Here is a 16,798-nt window from a genome sequence, read left to right on the forward strand (position 1 = left end):
TCTTTTTTGTTTTTTTGGTATGAGGGATTTGATGAGTTGAAACGGGGGTTTTTAGTAGGATGTATGCATGTCATAGGCTTAGATGGGTGCTTTCTTAAGACTAGATTGAAGGGTATGTTGTTGTGTGTTGTAGGACGAGATTACGAAAAAATGTTTTCGATTGCTTGGATAGTTGTGGAAATTGAGTCCGAGGTATCTTGGACTTGTTTCTCACCTTGTTATTCACTGACTTGAGCATGGATACGGGCGAGGGTTAGACATTTATCAGTGATCAGCAAAAGGTGATATCTCATCTTTTGTCTTTATTGGTTGTTACATTACAATAGCACAATTATTGATGTGATTTGTTTTTTGTCGGCTGATTTTTTGGTTGCAACGACTAATGAATGCAATTTCATGCCTATCTTCGCAAGGAGAGCATCGAAATTGTGCAAAACTCATACTCAAAATGCTTGAAGGAATAAGATTTATATTGATGGAGAGGATGGCAGAGAGACATTGTTTAATGGTGGATCGAACATATCCAATTTGCCCAAGGATTAGAATGAAGTTGGAGAAGACTAAGCTCGAGTCCATGTATGGTATTGCTAGACCGGCAAAGGGGAATAACTTTGAGGTTCAAGTATTTCACAAAAGATTTTGACTGAGCTAGGAAGACTTGTGCTTGTAGGTAATAGGATATACCTAGAATACCATGTAAACATGTCATATGTTGCATTAGTTTCATGAAGTTATAAATCAATGATTACATTGATGACTGTTTCAACAAAGCTGCTTACGAGAGATGTTATCAATTTCCCCTCCTAGCCATGAATGGGCAACAAATGTGGCTCAAAGTCGGTGGTGAGCCAATCAAACCCCCATCTTATAGAAGGAAAAGGGGGAGAGAGAAGAAAAAACAAAATCAATGACAAGGATGAACGAAGTAGTGATGGTAAGAAATTGGTGAAAGTTTGAGTCCAAATGTGATGTTTAAATTGCCTTCAGTATGGGCATAACAATAAAACATGCAAGAATCCTATAGCACCTAGGCCACCCAAAGTAAGCTTGATTTTGATAATTCTATAACTTTTAATTATAACTTTTTTTTTGGTTTGGGGGGGGTTGGGTTTTCTTGAGTTTTTTCACATGTGAGCAAAAAGAGAGAGACCAAAGAAGGCCAGCGGTGTGCAGGATAGTGTACGGGCTAATAGACCATCTAATGGGGACTCTGCTATCATCAGGAAGGAGAGAGCATAGGTTAGTGTTTTTAGCCACATTTTATTTTTGAAACACTTGTGTCTGTTGTGATTAATGTTTTATGCTCATTTTGTATCTTGAAGCTTGACAAGGATATGGACTTTTCATGTCTACAGTTGGGAATTCATATTAAGGAGTAATATCTTTGTTTAATGTTTTATATGTATATCGAAAAGAAAGACAATTTCATATGTCCAATTTTTTTACTACAGATGCCTGGTAGTGATAGAGTTATTGACAATGAAGGTCCATCCTCTACGGCAGACAAACAAGTGCAAGGAATGTTCAAGTTTTACCAAGCCAATCTTCAATTGATATCTCATAACCTCAATGCCCCCAACAATTTGGAATAGGTGGTGAATTGTGAAATTGTGGACCAAGAGATGCTAGTGGATGTTCAGTGCTTGCTGTTACCTGAGGATATTTTGTTGGAGACTGAAAAGTGCTAATTTTTATGTTTTTTGTAAGTGGATTTGGTCGTGTACTATGTATCTGGTTTGTGGATTTGGTAATTTTGAGTTCAATTTCTAACCCTGGAGTCTAGCATTAGCATTTTGTAAAATTGTCCAACAACTTTCTGCGCCTTGTATTATCGCTTTTGGCTGGAAAATTCGTAAATTCTATTGTGAATATACTATATGTGATGTTTTTGGATAAATTACATGCATGGTGTGGAATTTTGGAGAAGCTGCGATAAAACTGCTGCGAATGTGAGTTTCAAAAAAAAAAAAATAGAAATTCTTGCAAGTTCTCCTGATTAGATTATCAACTTGATGCTAAAGACATAAGCAAAATGCATTTATGAATGGAACATTAGCTTCACAAGGCTTGAGTAACCTTTTCTCTGTGATCTTCCATTCATGAATAGAACATAAGCAAAATGCCGCCGCTTTGACCTTCACCATTGCTCCGTCATTTGCGGAGACTGCTTCTTGGCCATCATCTATTGCCGCAATCATCTCGGCGTGCTTCAACCGAGACTCTCCTATATTCAGCTCCATCATCTAAAAACTTCAAGTAACATTTTTCCAATCACTATTCACATTGGGCCTTCCTCACGGCTTCATATGCTCATCTCACATCCCAGAGAAGACCGAGCTCAAGAGTCCCCCGCTCTCGGCATCCCCCATTTTCAAAGCTCAAGATATCGTTTTTTTGGGCTTTCGGACGTAGATTCATTCGGCTAGTTTTGATTTTTGCTGCGAAAGAATCAACCTTGACTTTTCACAATTTCTCTACTTGCAATGCTACCGATGGTCACATGCGCTGTTCAAGCTCCTGCGTCATCGCAGAGTCCTATGATGGTGGTCATCACGAAGTCTGGCGGTGGAGCGATGGAGATAGAGATGTTGAAGATGTTGAAGATGATGAATATAAAGAGAAGAGAGTGTCAACTGTCAAGCAGCTATCACTATCATCATTTGACACCTATGTCGTCGTGCCGAAGGTTGCTCTGTTTCATTCTACTTTACTGTCAAAAGAGCCTAAACCGCTTCACGCTTGTTCAATCGTCTTTCGCCAGTGCCGATCAACAATGATGACGCCTACCCTAACCTTAGTGACTTAGTTTGGTCACTGTTCGTTTTCAACGTCACTGTGCTTTACCCCTTTTGTTCAACAAGCAACAAAGATGGAGACGAGCACGGGAGAGATGGAGGGGCGACGGCTAGAAGAGGGGCCTAGAGGTTATTGGAGACAACCCAAAAATTGATTTGAAGCTCGCAATAGTCATGGCTATTGTGACCGTCACGCCGGAAACCATGGCCACTGCTAGCGTCGTGGCTCAAAACTCCAACGGCCATGGCCGCCACATGAGCCCGAAGCTCAAGCAGCAATGGCCATTGCAAGCTTACAGCTTGAGCGGCCATGGCCGCATCTCTTTCAGTTTTTCTCAACTGAGGCCGCAGCATTGTGAGGGCAACGGCTGACAGAGGAGTGAGATGCCAAGGAGGGATGAGGCAGAATAGTAACGGATGAAGGGTTGTCTTTTTTTTTCTCCTTCAGTTTTTCTTTTTTTTTTTTCCTTTTATGATGTGTGACATGGCACTTAAATTACGTGTCAGCATGTACACGTAGATGCCATGTCAGATAATAATGGCTACTTGGACAGCATGTTGACGGCAAGACATATTTGGGACTTGAGTAAAAGTTGAAGGTTTTTCTTAAGACAAAAAAAAAGTTTGGAGCAAATTTGGGACTAAACTTAAAGTTCGGGGTTTTTTTTATGGAATTAGGCCATTCGACGCCTTATTATGCTCATGCTAATGGACAAGTCAAGGCTTCGAACAAAACCATAGTTAATTTCATTTGAAGGCAACTTGAAGAGAATCCCATTATTGAAGAAAATCCCAGGGAATGAAATTCTCTTTGTCGACCGTGTTATGGGCTTACCAAACATAAAAAAGATCGAGTACAAGAATAAGTCTTTACATGTTAACATATGGCCAAAAGGCTATCCTTCCATTAGAAATCACAATCCAGTCATTGAGAAAGAATACTAAGTGATATTCTAAACGAAGATTATTATAAGTTGATGGATATGAATCTCGACGAGTTAGATGAAGATGGGGGCGTGAGAGCATTGCCATGATCAATAAATAAAAGATTAGTGACTGACATGATAAGTGGTAATGCTTACCGATTGATAGACATCGATGGGAAAGAATTGGCACGACCAACAAACAAAAAATATCTCAAGACATATTATCCAACTATGTGGGAGATACAAGAGATGCAAGAAGAGCGAAACGAAGAACCAAAAAATGAAATATCACAAAAACTCGCCGTCGAATTGGGTGCATTGATTCAAAATGAAATACTTAAAGTTTTAACTAGTTACACAAAATCAACATGTCATTTTAGAGCACTAACAAAGGAGGACAGACATGCTCCCATCCATTCATTTTCTTGGTTACATTGATATTTGATGGAGGCATATGTTTGAACTAAATGAGACAGATGGTAACACTCTTCATTGAGTTTATTAGACAGGGGGTTGCTACTCTTTCAAAAGTTGACTAGCGTGCACCATAAGAATTTGATGAACTTGAATCTCATGATTGTGGTTGTTTAACTTCTTGGAGATCCTTTCCCTCTCTAGCGTTGGTCTGGCAATTCCCTTTCTATCTTGAGCCAAGTATTGAGATTTTTCAGCTGGGTCACAAGCCTCTTCCTTTCTTGCATGACTTGGAATGTTCTTTCTCGGCCTGTTTGAAAATTTTACTCCGACCCTTGAGAACCTTCCTTGCATGATAGGCTTGTTCCTTCTTGTCCCAGTACTCATCCTCAAAGGATTATAGTGTGTTTATCTCTTTGCTATTGGACTTGAAGGCTTCTAAGCCATAAACAAAAAGAGTTGCAAACTCTTCATATTCCTCTTGGAACTTGGTATTCTTGGTATTAATAACGGGCTCCAAGTCCACCAATAATACTCTTATTTTCTCTTCTACCGAGATTTGAAATGATGTAAGGATATTTGAAGGAGAGAAGATGGAATAACCTTTCCATCAAGATATGATCTCGACAACAAAAGGAGTATCATTAGGGTAATATGGGGAAGAAGATGAAAACATATTGGATATGATTTTGGACTTCAAAGATCATATCTTCCACATCTTTAATGTAACGTTCAACTCATCTTCAACTTACTTTCTTCTAAGTCCAAAATCATATTCAATATGACTTCATCTTCTTCTCCACCTGTCCCTAATGATGCTCCTTTTGATAAGACCATATCTAGATGGAAAAGTTTCTTCGATCTCTTTTCCTTTAAATATTCTTACATCATTTCAAATGTTGATGTTAAAAAGGAGATGAGGGTATTATTGGTGGACTTAGAGTGCGTTGGTAATACTGAAAAACCTGAATTCTAGGAGAAATACGAAGAGTTTGCAACTCTTTTTGTTAATGGCTTAGAAGCCTTCAAGTCCAATAGCAAAAAAGCTTCCAATCCTTCGAGAATGAGTACCGGAACAAAAAGGAACAAGCCTATCATGCAAGGAAGGTTCTCACAGGCCGGTCATAAAATTTTTGAGCATGCTAAGAAGGAACATTTCAAGCTCATGATTGAAAGGGAGATGCATGTGACCAGGCTAAACAATCCCGATACTTGGCTTGAGACAAAAAGGGGAATTGCCAGACTAACGTTGAAAAGGGAAAATATCTCAAAGAGGTCAAACAACCTTGATCATAAGATTCAAGTTCATCATACCCTCCTGGTGTACGCTAGTCAACTTCCGGAAGAGCAGCAATCCCAATCTAATGAACCTAATGAAGAATGTGATCATCTTTCTTCTTTAGTTCAAACATGTGCCTCTATCAAATATATAGCAATGTACCCAAGAAAATGAACTGATGGAAGCATGTTTATCAACCTTTGTTAGTGCTCTGAAATGGCATGTTGATCTTGTGTAATCCGCTAAAACTTTAATGAAGTATTTCTTTTTGAATTGATGCACCCATTTGGACGTTGAGTTCTTGTGATATTTTGTTTGAAATTTCTTCTCATTCATCATGCATCTCTCACATAATTGGATGATATGTCTTGAGGTACTTTCCATTTATTGATCGTGACAATTCTTTCCTATCAATGTCCATTAATCAATAAGCGTGCTACTTAACACATCACTCACTAAATAGGGTCCTTTCCATGTAAAAGAATATTTGCCAAATCTTTCATTATCTGAATTTATCGGCAATATAATCTTCCAAACTAAGTCACCAACATCAAATTGTTTTAATTAACATGTTTGTTGTATGCTTTGGTAACTTTTTTCTTTTGAGCGATGACACTATCTAACACCGACGCCCTATCTTCATCCAACTTGTCAAGATTCATATACATCATCTGATCATAATCTTTGTTTAAAATATCACTCTATATTCTAACTCTCGATGACTGGACCGTTATTTCTAATGGAAGGACAGCCTCGTTGCCAAATGTTAACATGTAAGGGGAGATGGCTTCGGTAATTCTTATGCAGTTTCAACCATGCCCCCACATCTCCAAAGTTTTCAGCTCCACATCTTCAAGTTGCCACCACATCTTGTCTCCAAGCAATTGCTCGTTCAAAGTCGCACCTTGATTCTCCACGTTTATTCGTAGCCACCCTGACTCTCATCGAAGTCGTTATTCCTTCAAATTCACCTTCTAATCACGATCTGTTGTGCTCCATTATCTTATCCACAAGCGGTTTCAAATTTGAATGCCATTATGCCTAAACTTCGCACCCACTTTGCTCACAAAATGGTCAGTTCTCAGATAATTTATTATCCAGTTGTCAATCGATGCCTTTGAATCAATATCTTTGCCTTTTCCAGCATTTGGTATCGTATATCGATAACTGATCATGGTCATAGATAAGTATGACCATCGGCAAGAAATCATGTGACCAATATGGCCATCGTTAAGGACTCGTGCAGTCAGTATCTCGCCGATGCCACCTCACGTGGTCTCAGGTCATATGCTTACCTAAATTGATATCATATCGATTATGATGACTTGGTTAATTTTTTTGTAAACAAGAGAGGGATTCACAATCATCAACAAAAACTAGGTTTCTTTCGGTTTATCATTTTATCTTTCCAGTTCCTACATTTACTTTCTCAATTCAACAAAAATCAAAGATAACATTCGGTGAAAGGTATTTCGTCATCTAGAGCCATTCCCGGCGAAACAATATCACAAGATGCAAAATATGTTTTCTCTTATTAACACATACTTAAGCTTTCCTTAATCATGCATAAGGTTTCCTTTTGTATTGATATCGACTTATACAATCTGAATAATTAAGTTTTAAGCTAGTTTACGAATGAGTGATTACTAAATGTAAACAAATCGATCAATAGCTTTCCCTTACGTTTAGGCTGACTTTTCTACTATGATGTCATCTAAAGTTCAAACGCAAAACAACTGCCCAATCATCACACAATATACACAAATTGAAAAGAGGTTAAAGGTTGATCATTCACCCACATATATGCACTGAAAAAGTTTGACATCTATCTACGCATTGTATAACAAATTATGACACATGTACCTGGCACTGAATATCGATCCCTTGGTCCTTGTACTCAAGAGCGACGCTTTTTGAGAACATTGCCATAAAACTGTGATAAATAAATAAAACACTATGTGCAGTTAACATATGTATGCATGAAACCTCAGTTCATGAAAAATAAGAAGAACACTATAATATCGGTAATGATTCCTTAAGTAGTTACTTAATTAGTGTCGTAATGTGTCAGGATCACTTATTAACATATTCCTAAAAAAAATTATATACTTTCCCCAATATTCGAAGACTAACAAATGCAATGGATGTTAGTATATGTTTCGTGGTGAAAGAAGATAGATAGGAGTTTGGAGGATACGAAACTTACGCTTTGGTTGAGGCATACAAGGTTTGAAGAGGAAACGAAGAGACGTAAACGGTGGAACCAGAGCCAATATTCACAATCGCTCCTCTCTTCTTCTTCAACATTCCATCGATCACTCCCTTCGTTACCCACACCGCTGCGTTCACATTCACTCTCAATATGCACTCCATCGATTCATCATCCACTTCGTGAAAGTACTTCGCATATGGATGACCGTAAGCCGCTCCGGCATTATTCACCACCACCCCAACATCGAGCCCTTCGGTCGCCTCAGCAACCGCCACCTCTATTTCCAATCCACTCAGCTTTGCTAAGTCGGCGACTACGGTCTTGACCTGGAGAAAGTATCTTATCAATTGTAAATTCCCTTATTAGGCATGACATGCAATCACTTTGTTAAAGTAAACAGGTATTATGTTCGTTATATCACATTCTTAATTAACAAGCACGTAAGATAGTTTCTGACCTGGATCTCTTTTTCGTATCTCTGCATCAACTCGCTTGAGGTGGCTTCGAGCTTATTAGGGTTTCGACCCACGAGCACGAGGTTGAGGCCCTTGGATGCAAGCTCAAAGGCTAGGGCTTTCCCGATGCCATCGGTGGGGCCGGTGATGACAGCCCACGAGCCGTACTCGCGCAAGTTCTTCGGCTTCCTAAGGAATGTGGCATGAAGCCATCGTACAAAGACGAGCAGGTTTTTGAAGAGCAAGATGAACCCTAGCAGCGCGGCCGCCATGATCATCAAGTCCTCAAGTTCCATTGCTTTGCGCGTGTTGGATAAGAACTTGAGATAGCAAAACGGCTTGGGTTTTTTCATAGATAAAGGCTATCCAAGTCGGTATGAACTTTGTTTGCTTCCCGAGAAGACTGATTTTACTCCGTTTCATATGTATTTGAACGAATAAATTATCTGCCCTTTTGATATTGATTTGCCAAGATTTCGCCATCTCGTGAATCCTACAAGCAAGGAAAATCTACATTAAATAAGTTTACCAGTTGACTGTTTCGCCATTCAATTTGTTTGGGTAGCCAGAGAAGATCTCGGCAAGTATCTTTTTAGTTACTACTTTTGTTGAAAATAGAATCCCCAAGTTTGTCTACATGTAAATCTATAAAATTACTCAGTCAAACACTAGAACCTATGCTCCTTTTAGTAGAACTTAAAAAAGTTTCCCTAAAATCACTTGTTAAGCTTCCTTAAATACGTTTTGAATTTTTTTTTCTAATTAAAGATTTTCACGCAAGCGGCCTTATCCATCCTTGCATTGTTGATTATATTTATGCGCTTTCTCAAATCATTAGTATATAAGGCAATTACTCTTAAAGTAATTAGCCTTCCTAAAAATTGTGTACTTCTTCACTTTACAAAGTGTCTCGAAAAGTATTTTCCTGTCCCTAATTAGCTTAATTAGTGTACATGGATACTTGTAAACAAAATCCTTGTTTTTGTAGTTTAAGTCATTCACAAGAAGGTATAATAATCTTTATTTAATTCTCCTTTCTATGAAAAATAAACTCAACCTGAGACAATAAAAAAGATGGCATTGGTCGTCTTCTTTTTTTTCCTAAGAAACCAGAAAATAGTGGGGATTGTTATGACACAGTGCACGTGAACATGCTTAGATTTGCGTTCACGAACCGGTTCATTTGGCTTTTACAAGTCCAATCTCCAATGTATGTAGTTTTCCAGGGTCACGTGGTTGGAGCAGCTTTTTATCTATCGCATGGAGTTACTAAATTTTAAAATTTTTGTATGGTTCTTCCTTTTTATATTATTGTAAAACTTTAAAATTTTGTCAGAAAAATCTGAAGGAGTTCAATTTCAAGAGAATCGCTGGCCGTTCTCATAAATATGATGCTAATGCGTACAATCCTCGTGGAATTAGCTAAATTGGTTTAGCATATCGATGCCCAGAGACTGCAAACATGTGCATATGTTGAAGGAACTCGAAATAGTTTCTGTTGATTTACCTTGTAATCAACCTCAACCTCTGTGGACTTAAGCCCAACTTTAATGGACCCAGGCTTAGGCGCTAAGGATTCGGGCAAGAGCACCAAGGTCTTAGGCCCGGCCTCGTGGACACGGACCAAGGCTCCAAGTAGGGGTACCGAGGTCCTAGGATCCGCCTCTGTAGACCTTAGCCTAGGCATTAATGTCTCGAGCCCCACCCTTGTGGACTGGGCCTAAGCACCACGGGGTTCCAAGCCCAACCTTTTGGACCCGAGCTTGGCCTTGATTGACCCTAATGGTCCTGACCCCGGCCTTTATATGTGGGTTCGCTGCCAAGAGCCCGAGAATGAGCTTTGGGTTTCCTATGCCCAAACATAAAGTTTCTAGTCCAAGTGTTAATATTTAGTCATATTTTAGAATTCTTTTTCCTGAATTTAAGTATAGATTTTCCATTAACTCAATTTTCTAAGCGATCTAAATGCCGGAAAATGTTTTCCATGATACAAACGAAGTCTTGGAAAGGGGTGGGAAAATTACCCAAGCAATCGTAAATCTATAGCTTGGATGTCAAGTCAGTCACAAACTTTCCAATTTTATCAATTTAGTTCTAAATATTTTGCACGAAGTTCCAATATAGTCCTTTAAGTTAATTTCGTCGAAAATTACTGGCATGACAGTCAAATTATTGCTTACCATCCTATGTAGCATACTGTTGCGTTAGTGATTTCTAACGAAAATTAACCAGAAAGATTACATTGGAATTTCAAGTAAAGGTTTAAGACTCAATTGGCAAAAATGAAAAATTTATGATTGAATTAGTATCCGTACAATAAATTTATAACTGGTTGGACAATTTTCCTGAAAGGGTTCTTGTTGTAGCTGCTAGGACACTTGTCAATCAAATCTAATAAGAAAAGAATTTTACTTTCAAGGCACGGAATATGCATAACACAAGAAAAATAACGTTTTGAAATATTTTATGCGAATATTTACCAAGTACTTTTAAAGCATTCCTTAACATAATCCACAAGAGTTATCATTTGATATTTCACATTGATTATAACAGAACCCAACTTAGTAGCTTCACCATCTTATAGCGAATATTTCAGTTCTTCTAACATTCATGATTGCCTTTTCTCTCTCCTTTTAAGACCAATCGAAAGGCGCCATGCGTCAAGAACACGATCGGGGACAAAGCAGGCAAAACACCTTTGGAGCGAGTGAGCCCGGTGGGGCGTACACCGTGGCTCGTAACCAATGTGGTCGAACGCGGCTCGCACGTACTGGTCCGCTGATGGGACAAACGTGGATTTGCTCTCTATTGACGCCACTTTGGATGCCATTCTTGTATTGTTGGATGTTTGTTTGTAAAACAAACAAAACAATGCCTTTTCCTTTATCCCACATAGGAAAGTTTTGGGTAAGTGGGCCATTTTATAACTGTGAGTGTCTTCTTACTCCTTAGAGTGAAGACAATGGGATGTGTGCTAGTCCACACAATACCCGCGTGCGGGTGCGCGATTTTGGCGCGATTATTAGGCGCACTTAGCACTTGGCTCCCTTGCGCGGCCGCGGTTTAATTAGCTCTAATCCCTTTATTTTTTATTTTATTTCGTAAGGTTATCTCCTTAATCTTTATTAGTTGAAAGGTTGTTTTTTGTTTACTAAATAATTTTTCGAAATTATGAAAATTCGGAATTTTATTTATATATATTTTTTATTTTATTTTATTCCGAATTTTACATGTGTCTTTTCAAGACAACTTTTGGAGATTATACTTGTTCAGTTTTCAACCTTTTCCGAAGGGTTGCATTTGTTCAGTTTGCAACTTCTTCCGAAGGAATATCTTTATTAGCTTTGCAACTTTTCGTGAAGAGTTGCCTATGAAGACCTACTTCTATATATGTCAGTTTTTGGCAAGAAGGAAATATCAATCAATTTTTTCAAGTCTTCTTTCGAAAAACTGCAGCCATCATTTTCAATTGTTTCCTAGAGAGACCCTGGAGAAATACTAGAATTGCTATCTAGTATTCTCATTTTGAGACTTCGTTGTATCCTGGAGGATTTTTGCCGGTGACCATTAGCAACATTGTGGGGCAAATAAATCCTTAAGGAAAGTGATATCACGCCTCAAAGTCCGACTTGATTGCTCTTTGATTCGAAGCCATTCAAATTTTACAACAGTTGCCACATATAGAGGGACCTAAAATATGAAGAGTTGCAAAAATGAAACAATCGACGTATAAACTCCATTCCCAACTTCAATTTTGACACTTGAATATAGAGTAGAAATCATGTCGGTATTTCAATAATCAGTCGAACAGTTCAAAATACGTTAAAATCCCATACGAAACAATTAATCAGAATCTGATCAATTCTATAGAAACCCGTTTGTCTAGCATGGTTGCTAAGACACTGTAGAGATAAATAACGTGAGTGACAGACCATGATCATCAGAGTTTTGATGGCTACATTCTTCTAAATGGTGAAGTGGTTTGAAATATTTTTGGCAGTGTTAGATATTCACATTCATTCTTCAAGCTATGTAGAAATGCAAAAGGATTGTTTCTATTTAACTTATGAATTTGTTTGGTGATGTATGAAGTCAGAATCCTCTTGAAATGCCGAGTACTTTGAAACAAAACTAACGATTCATTTTGGAAGTAGCAAGGGTTAACTTTGGAAGTGATTTGCAATCTTTCTTGCAATCTCGTTGTCCTTAAGCTAAGATCTTGTAAAGTTTCTTATTTTCAATCTGATTCTGTGTTCGTAGGTGAAGAATAGAGTTGTGGCAATCGGTAATACTTGTGGTGAGGTAGAAACTAGAATATGACAAGAGCTAATCGTGGTGCAGCATTGACATACCTGACACTGGAAATCAACGCCGTGAAGCTTGTATTCCACATGCAGCGATCTCGACAGTTGATCAATGAAGCTACGTATATTGTTATGAGCATCAGGAAAAATAAAAATGATCAACGAATATAATTGAAGGGTTGAATTATAGAGTTGAAGGACTGCACTAAGGTCGTCCATGTGTACTTTTAGAGTTCATTTGGTTGGCTTGGAAGCGTGAAGGCTAACTTCTTGCCTCGCGTGTAATTCTGAATCCTAGGACATGAGATCCCAAAGAGAAAAAACCTCAAGATTATCCAAAGTTAGTATCTTTAAACCTTTATTAGTACCTTTTTATTTGAAGAACAAATTCGCAATATGCCGTAATAAGTAAGATTTCCACATGGGTTATGTCTATTGCAAAAGTGTCTTTTCTCCTATCACGAAGTTTGGCAACTTTGAAAGGTCAAAAGTGTCGTAGAGAAGTATTTTCAAAAATTGCTTTCCTTGTTTTTTTATTGTATCACATTACTTGAAAAGTTTTCTCGTGCTCACTTTATCTATGGGTTCAGTTTACATAACAACATGAAAAAGGTATTGTAATATCTATGTTGTGGTATCTACAATTGAATTAGTGGTCATCGCTTTTGAGTTAGATCGTAGTGAGGCTGAATGGTTAGGGAAATTCTTAGCAGAAATTCGATTCGTAGAAGCCATAAGCTTCACCATTAGTTTTATGAGTTATGTCCCACCATTCTAGGTTCGATACATTGCTCTCTAGTGGGAAACCAACTTTCTATATGTTTTGATTAACTCATTTAAACTTATTGACACAAACACATTTAGCAACAAGTAGTGTCGAAAATTTTCAGCCATATTAGAAACATATAAATGCCAAACATAGTTAGTGACTATTCATTGTTGTAATATTGGTAAAAGTGCACACACGTTATCTGTATGTAACAAATTTGACATGTAAGAAATTTTGCAAAATCATCTTACTACAAAAAATTTGAATTATTAACTTATATGTATAAATTATTTACACGATGTAAAACTAATACACATATATGGAAATAGAAAAACATTTCAAGATTTGGACTTTTTCAGTAAGATTCTTTTGTAAGATAGGAAAGATTCAAAATTTAAAATTGAAATAAGTGAAAGGTAAAGTAAAAAGATTAACTTAAGTATATGTTTGTCTGTTGATAGGGTATAACTAATTGTAGATATTTTGGAGAAAAGAAAAGGAAAAAGATTGTGACTCCTAGAAAGCACCGACAGATGCGAGGGTAATCACTATCCTAGCTCAAACTTGGTTGAATTGAATGCCATCTTTATATTCTGTTGGAACCAGAAAGTGCACATTCGGTAGCAGACAAACAAAATTGAATGAAATCTGGCAAGATTCAAGCCAAATAATAAAAGAATTGGCGAAACCTTCATGGAATCAATATTGGTAGTAATTGATAAGTTATGGACATTGTGTTTATGCAAATTAACCCAATATAAATATGGGTCAGGTCCAGATATATAACTCGCTAGTCAGAAAATTGATTGAAACTTGTGGCCGTAACTAGCAAGTTGCAACAGAGATCTTCAATGAATTGGCTCGAGTGATGACGTTTCCTGCTTCAATTAACTCGAGGAGCCGTTTCGGATATTCTTTCGTCTTCGAGAAGCGCATATGGATTGATGTACTGGGGTGGCGACACTTGCACATTGCTTCCATCGTGGACAAAAGTCAGTCCAAAATACTGTCAAATAAACAGAGGGGTATTGCCATTTAGATCATGGAATCCGTGAAGTGCTTCCAAATCAAAACGCAGTCAAGAGTTCCGAAGAGACGGCACTAGACAGAAAATCGAATCGGAATAAGCCTGAGCAAATGCTGTGAAGTTTAAATGATGCTAAGACATTATTGAGTCCATACCTTTGTAGTATCCACTTATACGTACATCAATATAATGATCAAAAGGACAAGAAAAGACCGCAAATGATAGAGCAAGCAACCATCCATTTCATGCATATTTTCCTGGCAACTCGAACAAACGTAAGCGCCACAGCATTTTTAGACTAAGACATCGTCCTAGGCATTATATCAATTTCAACAGAAGAGATTTAGATTATTATTCACGGACTTCATTTCAGAACATCAAATGTGCTTAAATCGCTACAAGGTTAGGCACTGACAAGTCGGCGAGAAAAATAAAGTTCCACAGGATTGGTTCCCATTAGCATAGTAAGTGTCAGGCAAATTGCTATAACGTTAGGCAGCGACAAGTCAGGTAGAAAACGATATTCCACAGAACTGGGTCTCATAGTATAATAAGTGTCTGGCCAGTGGCAATCTAACGGAAGTCACATGTACAGCAGGAAGGCCAAGAAAGGTAGCTTACGAGGTACAGAGCAGAAAAGGATGCCACATTTGTAAGAATCAGTGGTCAAAACCCCAAGAAGAAAGTCCCTCCAAGTGTTAACAAAAGTTTAGCCCGTGGAATCAGTCCCTGCCAAGAATATATATGTAATTTCAGTTTCTTGAATGCACGTCGCATGAGCCAGAACAAAGGGGAGAAAAACTGTCAAAACTCATTATTTAAGGTTTGAGCTATAAAAGTTGTAACTTGATAACAAAATGAGAAAAGAGCTTGAATTTGCCAACCACGAGGCCCTCACTGTTCAATGCCATGGACTGCTCCCTTTGGTTGGTTAAATTATTTCCTGGTTCAGTAGAGACTGCTTTTCTTTTCGAAAAACCCCTCTCTCCTTCTAATCCACTGTCGTAGCTGCTCTTTTTTGTGTCCTCAAGCAATGAAGTGGGAGTCATGCCCCTCTTTAATTCTTTCATCAAAGATTCAGGTGGTTCTTCACCTGCAGTAATTTGATAATGTCATGATTAAAAACAGGAACGGCTCAACTCTCATGTACACAACACATGGACAAATGCAAAGGAAGGAGATCATAATAAATATAAACCTAAGAAAAAGTAATGTGAAGAATCACAAATTCTTCACAATCTGCCTTCAACGACAAGATTAAAGAACGAAACCTCGATCTCCCCTCCCCTGCCTTTCTCTCTTCTTTTTGGACAGGTAAATGAAATTTCCCTTTCTCCCTTTCTCTCTGCAAGAAAAGCTATCGATACAAGTGGGAAACTCAATAAATCCCAAGAAAGTTCCTTAATTTCCATCAACTTGCTATAAGTGGTGACAAGAAATCCTGCTTAATCTGGAGTAACCAAGACACCTTTCGCTGATTCAGCAAGCAATTTTTTAAGATCCACAAATGAGCCGCCAAAAGCGTACTGGACCATTCAAATAAACTAATTCCAACAAATGAATCCGCTCAAGAACGAATTATCACCAGCACCATTCAATCCACCAGCACCGCTTAGCATCCAGGTTCACGCATCCCCCGAAGACTACAAGATTGATTCGGTTCACAACCATTAAGCATTGTGGGACGCTGTATGAGTAGTGGCTCCTACTAAAGCGCACACACAACTAAGAAAGCAAACAGAACTTCTCACAATGACGTTCAAATCGATCGAGAGGAAAAAAGAAACAAAAATTTGTGCCGTATTGTCTCAATTCATCCAACTGGGTAATCTTCGACCCGCTTGAGAAGCATGTCTCGTAAGCGTAGCTTGAAAGATGAAATTGCAGAGCATACCCATAAACGCAAAACATCAACAAAACAAGAAAAAAAAGCAAGGCAGCCCAAGAATCAACCCGCCCGAGGAAACCACCAGAAACAAAAGGAAGCCTCTTTCAATGCGAGAAGCAACAGACGAAGAGAGCAAAAGAAGGGAACTCGCCAATTCCATTGCTTTTCCCGTCGCCGTCCTAGACTTTACACGAAACAAAAGACCGCCTTTTCAAACCATCCCTCAAATACCCACAATCCATCAATCTCAAAACCCTCATGTTCCCGATGTAAGAGTTTTCTTGTATATGGGCTACATTAATTGAGATTGTAATTAATTATTTACGGATTTAGTCTAATAAGATTGGATATAAAAATTCTTAATCGATTTGATATGGGCCTGGCTTGTGTGGGCCGAGTTGAGCTCGTCCCGTTATGAGAAGGCCTAAACTTTATAAACAGAGCTGGAGATCCGTCCCCTAACCCGACTCTCTCTCAAACACTCTCAAAACTCACATACGGCACTCGTGATAAGGTAGTCTCATAGTGCCAGGGACTCCAGGGGTTATAGGGAAGAAGCGCTCCGGCACCGGTTCGTTGTCATTCCGCGTTCAAGAGGCAATGCATTCCAAAACAGGTGCACAAATCCCGCCTATCTTTTTACCGTTGTTTCAATTTCTTGCTATGGTGTTCCTAGGGCGGTCGGTCGTGCCTCACGGCCGGCCAACACCCGATTCCTTACACCACTTC

The 16,798-nt window shown here is 38.5% G+C and overlaps 1 protein-coding gene, 1 long non-coding RNA gene and 1 pseudogene across 2 annotated transcripts; 1 reads left to right on the forward strand and 2 right to left on the reverse strand.

Annotated features, from left to right (window-relative positions):
• Positions 1-448: 448 nt before the first annotated feature.
• On the forward strand, positions 449-1,379 carry LOC115663264 (uncharacterized; annotated as a pseudogene).
• A 5,779-nt stretch (positions 1,380-7,158) lies between these two features.
• LOC115667634 (very-long-chain 3-oxoacyl-CoA reductase 1-like) lies at positions 7,159-8,415 on the reverse strand. Its single transcript, XM_056312825.1, has 3 exons — positions 8,084-8,415; positions 7,621-7,952; positions 7,159-7,347 (listed from the first exon to the last, which is right to left on the reverse strand). The coding sequence occupies exons 1-3, from the start codon at positions 8,375-8,377 to the stop codon at positions 7,263-7,265; spliced, it is 711 nt and encodes a 236-aa protein (XP_056168800.1). The 5' UTR covers positions 8,378-8,415; the 3' UTR covers positions 7,159-7,262.
• A 5,571-nt stretch (positions 8,416-13,986) lies between these two features.
• LOC130138467 (uncharacterized) lies at positions 13,987-15,243 on the reverse strand. The gene is made up of 3 exons (XR_008816871.1): positions 15,066-15,243; positions 14,803-14,910; positions 13,987-14,160 (listed from the first exon to the last, which is right to left on the reverse strand). It is a non-coding gene; the product is annotated as an uncharacterized LOC130138467 (long non-coding RNA).
• Between the last annotated feature and the right edge of the window lie 1,555 nt (positions 15,244-16,798).

Source organism: Syzygium oleosum, unplaced genomic scaffold (genome assembly GCF_021117445.2).
Source record: "Syzygium oleosum isolate NSW1041296 unplaced genomic scaffold, Sole_v2.1 Sole_v2.06, whole genome shotgun sequence".
Lineage (NCBI taxonomy): Eukaryota > Viridiplantae > Streptophyta > Magnoliopsida > Myrtales > Myrtaceae > Syzygium > Syzygium oleosum.